The sequence below is a fragment of the Nicotiana tabacum genome, chromosome 10, assembly GCF_000715075.1.
Source record: "Nicotiana tabacum cultivar K326 chromosome 10, ASM71507v2, whole genome shotgun sequence".
Taxonomy (NCBI): domain Eukaryota; kingdom Viridiplantae; phylum Streptophyta; class Magnoliopsida; order Solanales; family Solanaceae; genus Nicotiana; species Nicotiana tabacum.
This window is the reverse complement of record NC_134089.1, coordinates 117,225,129-117,238,235: the sequence shown is the minus strand read 5'-3', so window position 1 is coordinate 117,238,235 and position 13,107 is coordinate 117,225,129. Positions and strand designations below refer to the sequence as shown.

At 38.1% G+C, this 13,107-nt stretch overlaps 1 protein-coding gene across 1 annotated transcript; it reads right to left on the bottom strand.

The window, feature by feature from the left end:
* Positions 1–10,695: 10,695 nt before the first annotated feature.
* LOC107767405 (transcription factor bHLH118-like) lies at positions 10,696–12,670 on the bottom strand. Its single transcript, XM_016586410.2, has 3 exons — positions 12,177–12,670; positions 11,574–11,936; positions 10,696–10,998 (listed from the first exon to the last, which is right to left on the bottom strand). Exons 1-3 carry the CDS (start codon positions 12,501–12,503, stop codon positions 10,939–10,941), a joined length of 750 nt encoding a protein of 249 aa, XP_016441896.1. The 5' UTR covers positions 12,504–12,670; the 3' UTR covers positions 10,696–10,938.
* Positions 12,671–13,107: the final 437 nt, after the last annotated feature.

Here is a 13,107-nt window from a genome sequence, read left to right as displayed (position 1 = left end):
GGTACTAGTTCGAAAAGAGCAAGGTACGCGATTTCCTGTTTATTACGTAAATCGAACTCTATGAGATACTGAAACTAGGTATCCTCATTTAGAAAAATTAGCACTTTCATTGATAAGCGCTTCTCGAAAGTTAAAACCATATTTTCAATGTCATCCTATATGTGTATTAACCACTTACCCTCTTCGAAACATTTTGCATAAGCCCGAGCTATCGAGCTAATTGGCCAAATAGGCCATCGAACTTATCAGGTACGATATCAAATATTAACCCCGAATGGCCATCAAGTCTCAAATCCTAGATGACTTCGTGGCCGATTTTACATCGACCCTCATACCCAAAGTGGAGAAATAACTCCTGCTAAACTAGGGCACAACATCGGGGTTATGGACCCTTTTCACGGACGGTGCCTCGAATGTGAAAGGGTCCGGGTTCGGTATTGTCTTGAAACCACCCACAGGTGATACTATTAGGCAATCTATCAAAACTCCAAGATCAACTAACAATGAGGCCGAGTATAAGGCCATGATTGCAGGTCTTGAGCTAGCTAAAAGCTTGGGAGCAGAAATCCTCGAGGCCAAGTGACATTCTCTATTGGTCATAAACCAAGTAAACAAAAGCATCGAGGTTTGGGAAGACAGAATGCAACGGTACTTAGATAAGCTACAGCTAACTCTACACCGCTTTAAGGAGTGGACTCTAGACTATGTGTCTCGAGAGCAAAATATTGAAGCCAACGCACTTGCTAATCTTGGGATCCTCAGTCGAAGAAGATGACATCGTCCCGAGGGCCGTTGTCCAATTATCAAGGTCTGTAGTTGAAGAGGGTCATGCCAAGATAAATTCAACAAGCCTAACGTGGGACTGGAGGAATAAGTATATTGACTATTTGAAGAATGGAACACTCCCATCGGACCACGAAGAATCGAGGCCTCACGAGCCAAGGCTGCTAGGTTTGCATTAGATGAAGATGGAACATTGTATGAGAGAACGTTTAATGGGCCATTTTTGGAGCCAGGAGACACCGATTATGTCCTTCGAGAAATCCACGAAGGCACTTGTGGGAACCATTCCGGCGCCGAATCTTTGGTTTGCAAAATTATCAGAGCAGGTTACTACTGGATAGCATGGAAAAAGGTACTAAGGAGTTTGTCACAAGATGTGATAAGTGTCAACGATTTGCACCGATGATACATCAACCCGGAGAACAACTCCATTCGGTTTTATCCCCGTGGCCTTTCATGAAATGTGGAATGGATATAGTCGGGCCTCTACCAATGGCCCCAGGTAAAGCTAAATTTATTCTATTTATGACTGATTATTTTTCTAAGTAGGTGGAAGCACAGGTCTTCGAGAAGGTCCGAGAAAAAGAAGTCATCAACTTTATCTGGGACCACATCATATGTCGATTCGAGATACCCGCCGAGATCGTGTGTGACAATGGAAAGCAATTCATCGGTAGCAAGGTAATGGCATTCCTCGATGCGCATAAAATAAAGAGGATTTTATCGACACTGTACCACCCAACCGAAAACCGACAGGCCGAGTCAACAAATAAAACTATCATTCAGAACTTGAAGAAAAGACTTGATGATGCAAAAGGGAAATGAATAGAAGTTATACCCGAGGTCCTTTGGGCATATTGGACCACATCAAAATCCAGTACGGGGGTCACCCCATTCTCTCTAGTATATGGCTCTGAGGCCCTCATCCCTGTTGAGGTTGGAGAACCCAGCGCCAGGTTTCAGCATGCTTCGAAGGAGTCAAATCACGAGGCCATGAATGCCAGCCTCGAGTTATTAGATGAAAAGCGAGAAGCAGTGCTCATTCGGATGTCCGCACATAAGCAAAGGAATGAAAGATACTACAATAGAAGAACCAACCTTCAACATTTTGGAATCGGTGACTCAGTCCTACGGAAAGTCACCCTCAATACTCAAGACCCAAATGAAGGGAAACTTGGCCAGAATTGGGAAGGATCGTACCGAGTCCTCGGAGTTGTCGATAAAGGATCTTACAAACTCAGCACAATAGAAGGTCAACAACTACCAAACAATTGGAACACATCATTACTCAAACGGTACTAATGCTAAGGTACAACTTTATCCTTTTCGTCCATTTGAGTTTAAAACTAACTCATTATATGTTTTTGATTGAGGGCATACGATCTCGAAGGTATCGTATTTCTACACGAAGGCCTTAGGTTTTAAAGCATGTGTTGCACTCTTTTTCCCATAGATCGGATTTTGTCCCAAATGGATTTTACCTGCAATGTTTTTAATGAGGCAACAACTATGTGCTACCTAAGGAAAACTCAATAGTATCAGAGGCTTCTTTTTAATCAACCTCGAATACTGGGGGTCATCACCCTCGGAGGTTATATTTTCAAGGAAAATACTTCACACCTAAGAGGGCCTCAATAGGAAAACTTTGTAATAGGCCAAACGATCCGATGAACCGTGTCCATATAGAATAGTCAAGCCCCGTGGCTAATCATAAATGCATGTATCAATTATTTGAAGAAACATTCTGTTAATATCAAAAACACTTTGTGTCTCTAAGTCTACTATTACACGAGCTCTACACTTATAATCCTACGGGAAACGGCTCAAGATCCAAAGCATAAAAGCACCTCCGAATACTCGGGGACTATCATCGACAGTCAGTACATCCGAGTCATCCAAAACTCGGACTTATAAGACCTCAAAGGGGCACCCCCTCGAAACAAATGCTAAGGCCAATATATTCAGGGACTAACTTATCGAACAAGTTCGGAAAGTTATCGGGAAACAAGTCCAAGTGACATACCCGAAGCCTACGACCATACTAAAGACTACGATCATATAAAGACTGCGGCCAAAATAATGCAGCTCAGAGACGTCCGACTTCTGCTATAAATTAAAGGCCTTCAAACATTGAAAAAATCAATTAAATCAGGCAACCCTCGGCAAAAGAAAAATATGAATGGCTTTGATAAACTCATCCCCACAAAAATCTGAGGGCCTCGATAAATTCAACATTCAAATAATCCAAAGGCTTTGATAACATCGGCCTTCGGAAATACCTCAAGAGGTATTCAATTGTTTACACAAACAAATTACTAATAACGTTCCGATATGTCGAACCCCTGAAAAACCCAAACGTGTACAAAACCAAATACATGCTAAAGTATACAAAAAATTTCTCTAAGTCTTTTTAGCCAAAAAGAAGGGAAAAATTATTGCGATTTTAGAGGCCTAAGCGGCCCAACTTAAAGAGCCTAAGGGCCAATTTTAAAAAAAAAGCCTGAGGTCCGATATATAAGAGCCTAAGGGCCAAAAGCATATAAAAGATCGAGACCTCATTCTCACTCAACTCGGACCCAAGAATCCCATTGTTCTAATCTCGCATCAAATTGATTTAAGCTTAGCTCGAGGATTATCTAGAACTTTAAGGGGTATTATATTAAGCAATAAAAATCTAAGGGTTTATTACGTTATAAGCCCAAACCGATACTCGAGCTGATTATTTGAGTTATCGAAATTTTCTACAAACGAGAACAAAATAAAATTCAATACAAGTCGAAGATAGAACAAAAAGATACTTATATTCATAAGGGAAATTTTACAAAATATATTCGCAACACCTACAAGGAGCCCTTGCACAAAAAAGAAAACCTAATCTATTTTCGGGGTCACATCCCCAGTAGCGTCGTCTTCAGAAGTTGCACCTTCAGCAGTTCTATCTTCGGGAGCTTCCACTCCCTCGGGAACATCTTCTTCACTTTCCCCGTCCCCGGAGGCACTTGCTACATCCTCATCATCAGGAGACAAGAAACTTGGCATCAGTTTCCCGCACCTTTGCCTCGGCTATCTCCTCGGCAAGATTGACCTCGGGCATCGATTTCTTCGAGAGTCTCCTTCTGGGCTTGGCACTTAGCCAAATCATTGCTCCCCTTTCCCCAGTCAGAGGCCTCCCTCAACTCAGCTTGAACGGCCACAACATCCTTTAAGTACATGGCAATGGATTTATCAGTCGCAACCTTCGTCTTCTCAACTTCAGCCTTAGCCTATACTGCCTCAGTCTTAGCCTGTACGGCTTCGGCCCGGGCTCTAGCGAGCTCAACCTCTAACTCCTCGATCTTCTTGGCCTGAGCCAGACCCTTCGCTTCAATACCTCGGAGCTGAGTTTCAGTGAGGCTAGTTGGGCCATAACAGCTTTCTTATCGGCAGCAAGTTGATCCATGTTCTTCTTCCACTGATGATAATCAGCTTTAACTTGATCAACCTCACTCCGGAGCTGCCCAATCATCATTAACTTTTGTTGCAGCTGAGATATCGAAGTATTAGCCTCCGAAGTAGGGCCAAGAAGATCGTACTATGTTAATATCACTGTTGCCTGCTCATCTAGCTCGGCCTCATTTTTTTGGGCTTTGGCCAACTCATCCCGAAGATCCTTAATCTCCTCCTCATTTTTGCTACAAAGGAGCCTAGAGCCTTCTCCTCGCCCAAAACTTTCTTGAGCTCGGCCTTATAGTGACTCAACTCAGCTCTAAACTTTACAATGGCCTATACATGAAATAAAGGTATATCAGTCAAAGGAAAAGAAAGAAAGAGAAAAATACAAGAAAAGTAAGTGTTTTACCTAGGAGAGGAGATGTTGAGCCTCTTCAAAGAGAGCGAATGCATCATTAAGGTTGGTGGTATCATCGATCCCAGCAAAGCAACTCTGAAAGGGATCTTATTTGAGGATCTTATTCGGGTCATGCATACGCAGAGTATTAGCTTCTTATATTGCCCCCTAGGAATAAGTTGGCAAAGAAAGGAAATGACCTGTAGTCATGGCCCCAAGCTCGTCACTCGGGGCGTTCTCATTAACTTTGAGGGTCTCCGCATTTGCCTCTTCCGGCATATTTGATGAAGGCAGAGGAACAATCTCAACATGGGGGCCTTACCCGCATCTTTCTTTGGGGTTCCTTCACCACAAGATGATATCTCTAGGTCGGAGGGCTTGGCGGCTTCAACATGTTTCCTGGCTTGAGGCACCAGCGCTGACTTTTCACCATTGTTTTCTTCGTCATCGGGGGAACAATGGGCCAAATTTGCACCTGCTTGAGCAAACCTCTTCCACAGCCTCCGAGCAGGGGTTTTCTTATCTGAGGGTCTTCAAGCTTCGAAACCCTCTTCCTTTTATTATCCTTCTCCGATTTTGGAATCGAAGGCTTGGTCTTTTCCCCTGGCGGAGCCGGCCTCATCTCAGATGCATCTCCAAGGCATGCACAAGTAAACATGAGTAAATTGACTCCACCAATATATGAAAAGTATTTGAAACTTAGGAAAATCACTTACCATAGTTCTTGGCCTCCCACTGGAAATTTGCTAATTCACGCTGCTTGCGCTCATCATAGGAAGAGGTGAGAGTAAACTTTCAGACCCAATCCTCGAGGTCCGACACTGCGAGGGGCGCCCAGGCAGTGGCTGCCAAAAGAAGGGTAAAGGTATTATGAAATGAAGAAGCAGAACATGAATAGATACCGGGGAAAGGAACTCCACTTACGATTAAAGTTCCACCTCTCCGGGAACGGCATTTTGTCCCCGAGGATAATATCTGAAGTTTTTACTCTGACGAACCGACTCATACAACCTCGATCTTTGGTCTCGTCAGTACTGGCAAAGATGGTTTTCGGTGTTCTACGTTGCAACTTGATGAGCCCTCGAAATAGCTGGGGCCGATACAATCAAATCAGGTGGATGAGGGTGAATTCTAACCCCTCGGCCTTATGGGAAAAAAGCGCAGCATGATCACGATGCGCCAAAAAGAGGGGTGAATCTGCTCGAGGGTGACTTCGTATGTTTTGCAGAAGTCGATTACCACTGGATCAAGGGGACCCAGTGTGAAGAGATAAGTGTAAACACTTAAAAAACCCTCCATATGGGTAGTAATGTTTTCTCTGGGAATTGGGATCTAAACCACGACCTCATCTCCCCAGTCGCAATCCTTCCTCACATCTTCGAGATGCTTCTTTGATATCAAACTAAGATATCGAGATGCATCCGCATATCATCCTGGTACATCGGGAGGATTTTCAATGCTAAAATCTTTCTTAATACCACAAGGGCCGGGGGTGATCTCCTAAAGATTTGGCGGCACCACCGGTTTGGCCGGCCAAGAGGTAGAATAAGACAATGTTTATCTTTTTTGGGGACTGTTTTGGACATTTTAGCCATGAGTTTAAGCTAAAGAATACAGGTTATATTGGAATGTGGTGTTCTTTACAAGAACTTGGCGTTTTTCGGCGCTTGAAGAGGCAGTGGAAATAGGCGATTGAGAGAAGGAGATGAGGAAGAGAAAGATGTAAAGAAAGAGCAAATTTCTTTACTTAAAAGAATAGCCTCATATTTATAGAAGGGCAACGATGGTTCGGCGGCGCTAGTGGTCGACCAACACTGGCGTGCATTCAATATTTTGGGGAAGTGGACCAACGGGACGTTTCAGTCACTTTGAATGCATGTGTCACGCGAAGGACATCATCATTAAAGGCTTCGGGAAATCGAGGATCAAATCATTTCTTATCATCTTATTCTAAGAAATACAGGGACTATCTGTATACGGTTAAATCGTATGCCTCCGATTTATAGGCTCGAGGGTCCGTCACGGGCCCGAGTTTGGGTGAGGTCGAGATTCGAGACTAGTGGACCAGAATCAAGCTCGAAGACAAAGCGCAGTGCCCGGAGATAGGAGTACAAGGAGCACCAGATTCGAGTATGCCTAACTCCGAAATAGTACAGTTACGAATTCGTACCAGAGCGAGTTAGATTTCTGCCACCTCCCCAAAGTCATGGCGCAAATCCCGGAATATGATTGTACGATTACGTACTAGGCAGTTAGACAGCTGTACCAAGAATATTTCCTGTTGTAAATAGAAATATTCCTTATTTAAGGTTTCCCTATTATGTAAAAGGAACCTCAATCATTTGTAATATCATTTTCTCACTAAGCAAAGAATATACTCTCTACCTTTTCGCCTACTATTCATAAGCATTATACTTTAGCTCTATTGTTCTTACTTTATTGCTCTTAGCCCATCTCGAGGTCACCACTGTCAAGTATTATTGGTTTGATTCACTTGTCTTTTTTTATTCTTACTCCATATTTCTTGATTACTAATTGATATTGAACTAAATAACATATCTTTAAAACCACAAATCAAATTTAATTGTTTTTCGTATTTTCGAGGTAAACTGGACTAACAGCATACGTACCTTAAACTATTAATTAATTATTGTTAGTCAGAATTGCGATATGCAGAGCTCATTAAAGTGTTAATTCTATCTATCAAGAGTTTGTGAAGAACACAAGCAAAGTTGGAGTTTGGGTATTGATATATTCAAAAAAAAAAAAAAAAAAAAAAAAAAACACAAAATATTGGTAACAAGGCCGACCACATGGGGCGAATCGAAAAACTCGGCTTTTTGAAATAGACCAATCTTCCATATCACTCCTAGTGGAAGTACTGAGAGCTAAGTCACTAATGTCGTGGTAAAAGTTAGACCACATAAAGTTAGCGAAGCTTAGGTGTCATGTCTATTATATCCTTTTGATTGAATGAGAATTTATATGTTTTCATGTTACTCTATTTTCAAAGTTCGAATTCGAATTTGATTGAATGTAAAACGAATTTCATACATCCCCACGATTCTACTATAATTGTTCCTGAGTTACTTGTATAGACACATTTAGCAAATAGTAGCAGTGGGCAGCATATAGGGGAAATTTTCTTAATTTTTTCTAATTTTAGGGGGAGGGTTATTTATTTGTTTATTATGTGTTTGGTATGAAAAAGATACAACTAGGTTTTAAGCTATTCCACCTGATCTTATTTGAATTTGATGCAACTTAAGGAGTGTGCTTTCACTTCGACAATCCTTTTGTAAATTTTCAATACCGAAATGTGAAAAGCTTTGTAGTCCGAACCAATCACAAGGTGACAGAATTTTTTTGTCTCATCAGGATAAATTGAGGTGCATTTATTTGTGAATATGGTTCATTTGAACTCAAAGAACCAAAATGTGTGGAAAAAAAATGGGAACCATTATATATATAGCGCAGTATTGCAACTCGCTATACCTTAACGACAAACTTAAGTTTTGGGCCCACAAATAATTGTTCTGTGCTTAACTGACACACCAATAATTCAAATGGGTATAGCGCCATATATAAGTGGTATTATACCTCAAATAATTGCACCCCCAGACTGATTTTTCACTTATTTAGAGGGTTTCAGGATTGGTAGAAATTCATTCATCCTCCTTCAAGTCTTTTGATATTTTTTTCGTTAAATATTAGTTTGTTAAGTTATTTTGCATTTTGTCATAGTGTTTGAAGAGCGAAGAATTAGCGTTTCATTATATTGGGAGGGGGAGGGGAGGTTGTGGTGTCTAATAACTCAATAAGCTATAGTTGCTCTCCACAGTGTCATGTTAAGTTGTCACTTACAATGGAGTACGATACATTGGTATCATTGCTATATAAAAAATGAGTGTGAGCAAAAGTTCGGTGAGTATTAAAGTAACCGAAAAATATCCGTATTCTGTCACTCCGCAAGGGGTTGCTTGTTATGCTGAATTTAACATCGAAGACGATGAAACTCTGAGATATTTTTTGAGGACTCCGGATGAATACCGAAAATTTCTTGTGATAAAAATTTTGAAAAAATACGTCAAGGCTGAATCCGTTCGCAATAATGAGGTTCCGCAATGTAGGGATATCCCTCAATCATCTGGTGGTTATTTTAGAGCAATTTTAGCATAACAGGTTCCGGTTGAAAGAGCTTGGCCTGGTCTAAACTTATCTCCACGGGCTAATGAGGAGTGACGAAATAATTTCTCTCCTAGTTTATATAATCCACAAGCCGAGTGGTAAACTTCAATTTTCCTTTGTATTACGATGTTTAATTTTATGTATTAAATTGGTATTAACACTCATATATTCTACAAGGGGTACCGGCCAGATATGAATTTTACAAGTTATGAACTAATGCCCAATTGGAATATGCCTAGTTTTGATGTGTTGGATCATGGTGGTCCATCTAGGAGTTCGCATGGACAAATAACCATATGATCAAATATAAAGGGAATAGAACTATCTTAGTCATACAAAATTTATTTTGACCACAAAACAAATTTAAAATTCTTATTATTTTTTAATATTAAATTAGAAACCTTCTTGATAGTTAATAGTTTCATAATCTTGTCTTGCAAACTATCGGAGCAGTACATATGGGAGATGATGTCAAGCATCAGGATATGCTCTTGTTTGCCACTCGAACGCAGAGGTACTTCATAAATATACATCTGCACAAATGAAACTAAATTGTTATGTAATACAAAATAACCCAAGTCTTAAATATTAATGTAAGTTAATTGCAAAATTCATGAAAATTGAAAAATGATATTCCCTGTATAATAGAAGCAAACATAACATCGATATGGCATACGAGATGCCCAGATTCACATAGGCTCAACCAAATTGATTCAAAGTTGTCGGTCATTCATAATTCTATCATCAAATAAGTTATCTTCTCACATGGGTAGAGCTTCGTGCTGATAATGTGTTAAGAAACATAGCTCAAAGTAATAATACAAAACAAGGAAAAACAAGAGATATAGAGAGAAAGAGAGGAGATATTCTTATTTCTTTCATGTATTCAAGTGTATACAATGTGATGCCCAAACCCTCTATTTATAGGATGATATTTAGGTAATACAAAGAGATGTCATGAACATGGTATTAATTATTGAGATCATGGGGAAGATCATGGAGGAGGTTATGGAAGTGTGAGAGTTACAACCATAATGGTAACAAATAATGGGAGGTTAATGGAGAAGAGTAGTGAGAGTAACTTCTTTAGGAGTTATAGACATCTATTACATAATATAATATTTCATAACAAGAAAAAATAAAAATAGGACATCCCAAGCTTATATGACCTAAGATTCTTGGTGATGGAATATCCAAAAGATATATATCAATTACATTTCTATCGGAAATGTTTTCTCTGTTTTGCACTATTTATACTTTTCTAAGTTTTTAATGAATAGTTTGCATGGCCTTTTAACTCTTAAATTCATCTTGAGGTTAGGAAGATAGAAAGAATGTCCGTTGAGATTTCCAAACATCAGTAAATGAAATAACCATCTTTATTCATATTCTTAATGACTATAAACTCTTGATGTTTGTTATTTATTAGAACGTAGGTTCATATTTTTGTACAAAAAATTTATATGGGAGTAATGTTTGATTGAAGGGCAAAACTATCATTCAACTTTTTGTAAATTAGCTTTTAACTTAGGATGTTCCCACTTTTAGTATAGTATAGTATAGTATAGTGTGTGTATATATATATGTGGTGATGATTTATTAAGAGTTTATTTTACTAAATTAACTTTATTAATAATTATTAAACTTGTAAGTTCAATAAATTTGCGAAGTGTGAGTACTTAATATTAAGGGTAATATTAAAAAGAAATAAATTTCTTTTTGATTTGCTAAAATGTATAAGTAAAAAAAAATTATATTTAGTGTAAAGGACTAGCGAAAGAGAACAGAGGAAGTAGTATTTGTCATTAAACTGTCAACACTCAACTCACCGTGTAACCAGTGATATTAAGTTTTGAAAGCTTGAAAATAATAAGAGTAGCGCAATAGCAAACTGAAAGTTCTTTCCTGTTTAAACCAAGAACAGCTCAAAGATCTTTGATTTCAAGCTTTTGTTTTACAGGAAGGGCTATGATAAAGGTAAGGGTCCACGCCCCCCATCACCTAAAGACGGATTTATTTATTAAAAACAAAAAATGAATAGCTAAGATACATATGAAAATGACAAGTCCGTTCCACTAAAAAAAAAGTAATAAATGAAACAATGAAGGAACCATTAAGGGGGGAAACAATCATAATTTATATCATAAACTCATCAACTTGAACTGTAGCCTAGCTAGATCAATATCTCCTCTTGAATTCACCTGCACATAAATAAGTTCCAAACATGTTCAGTACTTTTAATCTATGTTGGTCGAACTCTTCAAAAATGTTATCGGATGTGTTTCAAATTCTCTAAAACTAATACATTTTTTGAGAACTTGACACAGATATTATAATATTTTTGAAGAGTTCGCACAATATAGCTTCCAATAAGGTTACTGTACATAAAGATGAGACTCAGAACTTAGGAAATTGATATTATTTCAACAAAGACAAACTCTGGGATCCTTTCTCCTTATTAATAGTGGTAATGTCTAATTTGATTCTTCCTCCTAGGTAAGCAATCTTGTGATTTCCATTTAAATATTGTTATTTTTGTCTTTTCTTGGATCAGTACTCGTTGTGACTAGCAGAGTGTATATGGCAAATTGCCAATTTCTTTTTGGAAACAAAAAAACACAATAAAACAAGGCCAACAAGTCTATGAATTGAAAGGTTCGAAAAAAAATTAAAACTGTTGTTATAGGACGATTATGATATCTTACATTAAGTTCTTGACCCTTAAAATACTCGGAATTAAAAGTTTAGAGAAAAAGAGAAGATTAAGCTCACATACCTCAGATTGAATAATGTGAAGACTCCTTTGATTAATTTTGGAGGAAACACAGCTAATAACAAGCAGTTCTTCTTCCATAAGAACCCTAAGCACTTTGGAAAGAGCCAACACTCCTCCCAAAGTACTGATCACTGAAATTTCCAGTACTCCTTCCTTACATTTTTTCACTATTATTCTATCCTGATTATCATCACTTTTCCTAGAGGAAGATGGTGCAGCCAAGTGAGAGTTATGATCAGAGCTACAAATATTTCTCATTTCTTTCAATTTTTCTCTCTTAGTTTCCAGCTCCTCTATGTTCTTCCGCATGTCTTTTATGTAATCCACAATCTCTTCTAGATGATCAGATATCGATCTCTTTCCCTATATATATATATATCATCATAAAACAAGACCAGAATTATGGTTTCTGAATAGGAACATTACATGTATAATGCAATAATCATTTTTTTAGGAAAAATATTTTCTATGAGAAAGACATAAGGTGTTTGATTGTCATAGTATATTTTTCATTCACTAATGAAGAAAAATATTTTTCCTGAAAAACATTTTTCGTCGTACAAAATACATTCTTAATATGTATAAATATTGTTGTATACTGACCATGAGATATTTAGAAGGGATAAGAAGGCGTAAACGCTGGTAAAGTCGAGCCATATCGCGCCTTCTTTGCCTTTCAACATCTCTGCGTACGACTTTCTTCTCAGAATTCTCTTTTTCTTTAGGGGGTTTGCCTTTGCCAGTATCTTGATCAATATTGGCGATTACAGTTTTTCTTTTAGGCACAGGAGTATTGAAAAGATTACAGCTTTGTGTTTGTAATGGAACTGGTGAATTCGTCGTCAGAGGAGGAGGAGGAGAAGGAGAAGAAGAAAGTAAATGTAAGAGGTGTTCTACTTGAGCATAATCAAATTGATCAGAATCATCCATAATTTTAACTCAAGATGGACTCTTTTTTCCCTTCAAATCTACACTCTCTCTCTTAGCCTTTTTGGTGTTTTATTTATAATTAATGTGATGAACTAATAGAGGTTTCATAAGATTTCTTGGATTTCGGAAGTTGGAAGGGTCATACCAAGTTTTAAAAAAGAATTAATTGTTTCAACTCTCAACGTCAATGACAGGGTACTTTTAATTTATATCAGCAGTAAATTAAACCTCGAGCTAGAGACAATAATATTATGAAAGAAAACAGCACAAGGAAAGTAAAATAGTAAGAAAGATAAGATAAATTAATTTCACATGTAATCCATGATCAATATGCCATAATTCACTGACCTTTTACGTTGTATAAAATATACACACTAGATTGCGAAGGCGAGAGACGATTGGCACTTGCCCTAATAATATAATCCAATGCAAAGCTTTTTGTCCATATATTATACTCCTACTTAATTTGTAACTTTTAGTCCCTCACTTATATGATCTTGCATATTTAACCTTTATTTTATAATAGTTTGAAAATTTCGTCCAAGAATGGACAGAACAGTAGTTATTTATAACAGCTAGATCTATTTATTTCTTGAAAAAACAA

Coding starts and splice junctions, on each gene's coding strand:
- LOC107767405 (XM_016586410.2), bottom strand. CDS start 12,503: ATGGATGATTCTGATCAATTTGATTATGCTCAAGTAGAACACCTCTTA. Junction 11,937..12,176: donor TCCCTTCTAAATATCTCATG/GTCAGTATACAA, acceptor ATATATATATAG/GGAAAGAGATCGATATCTGA. Junction 10,999..11,573: donor TTCACATTATTCAATCTGAG/GTATGTGAGCTT, acceptor ATTTATGTGCAG/GTGAATTCAAGAGGAGATAT.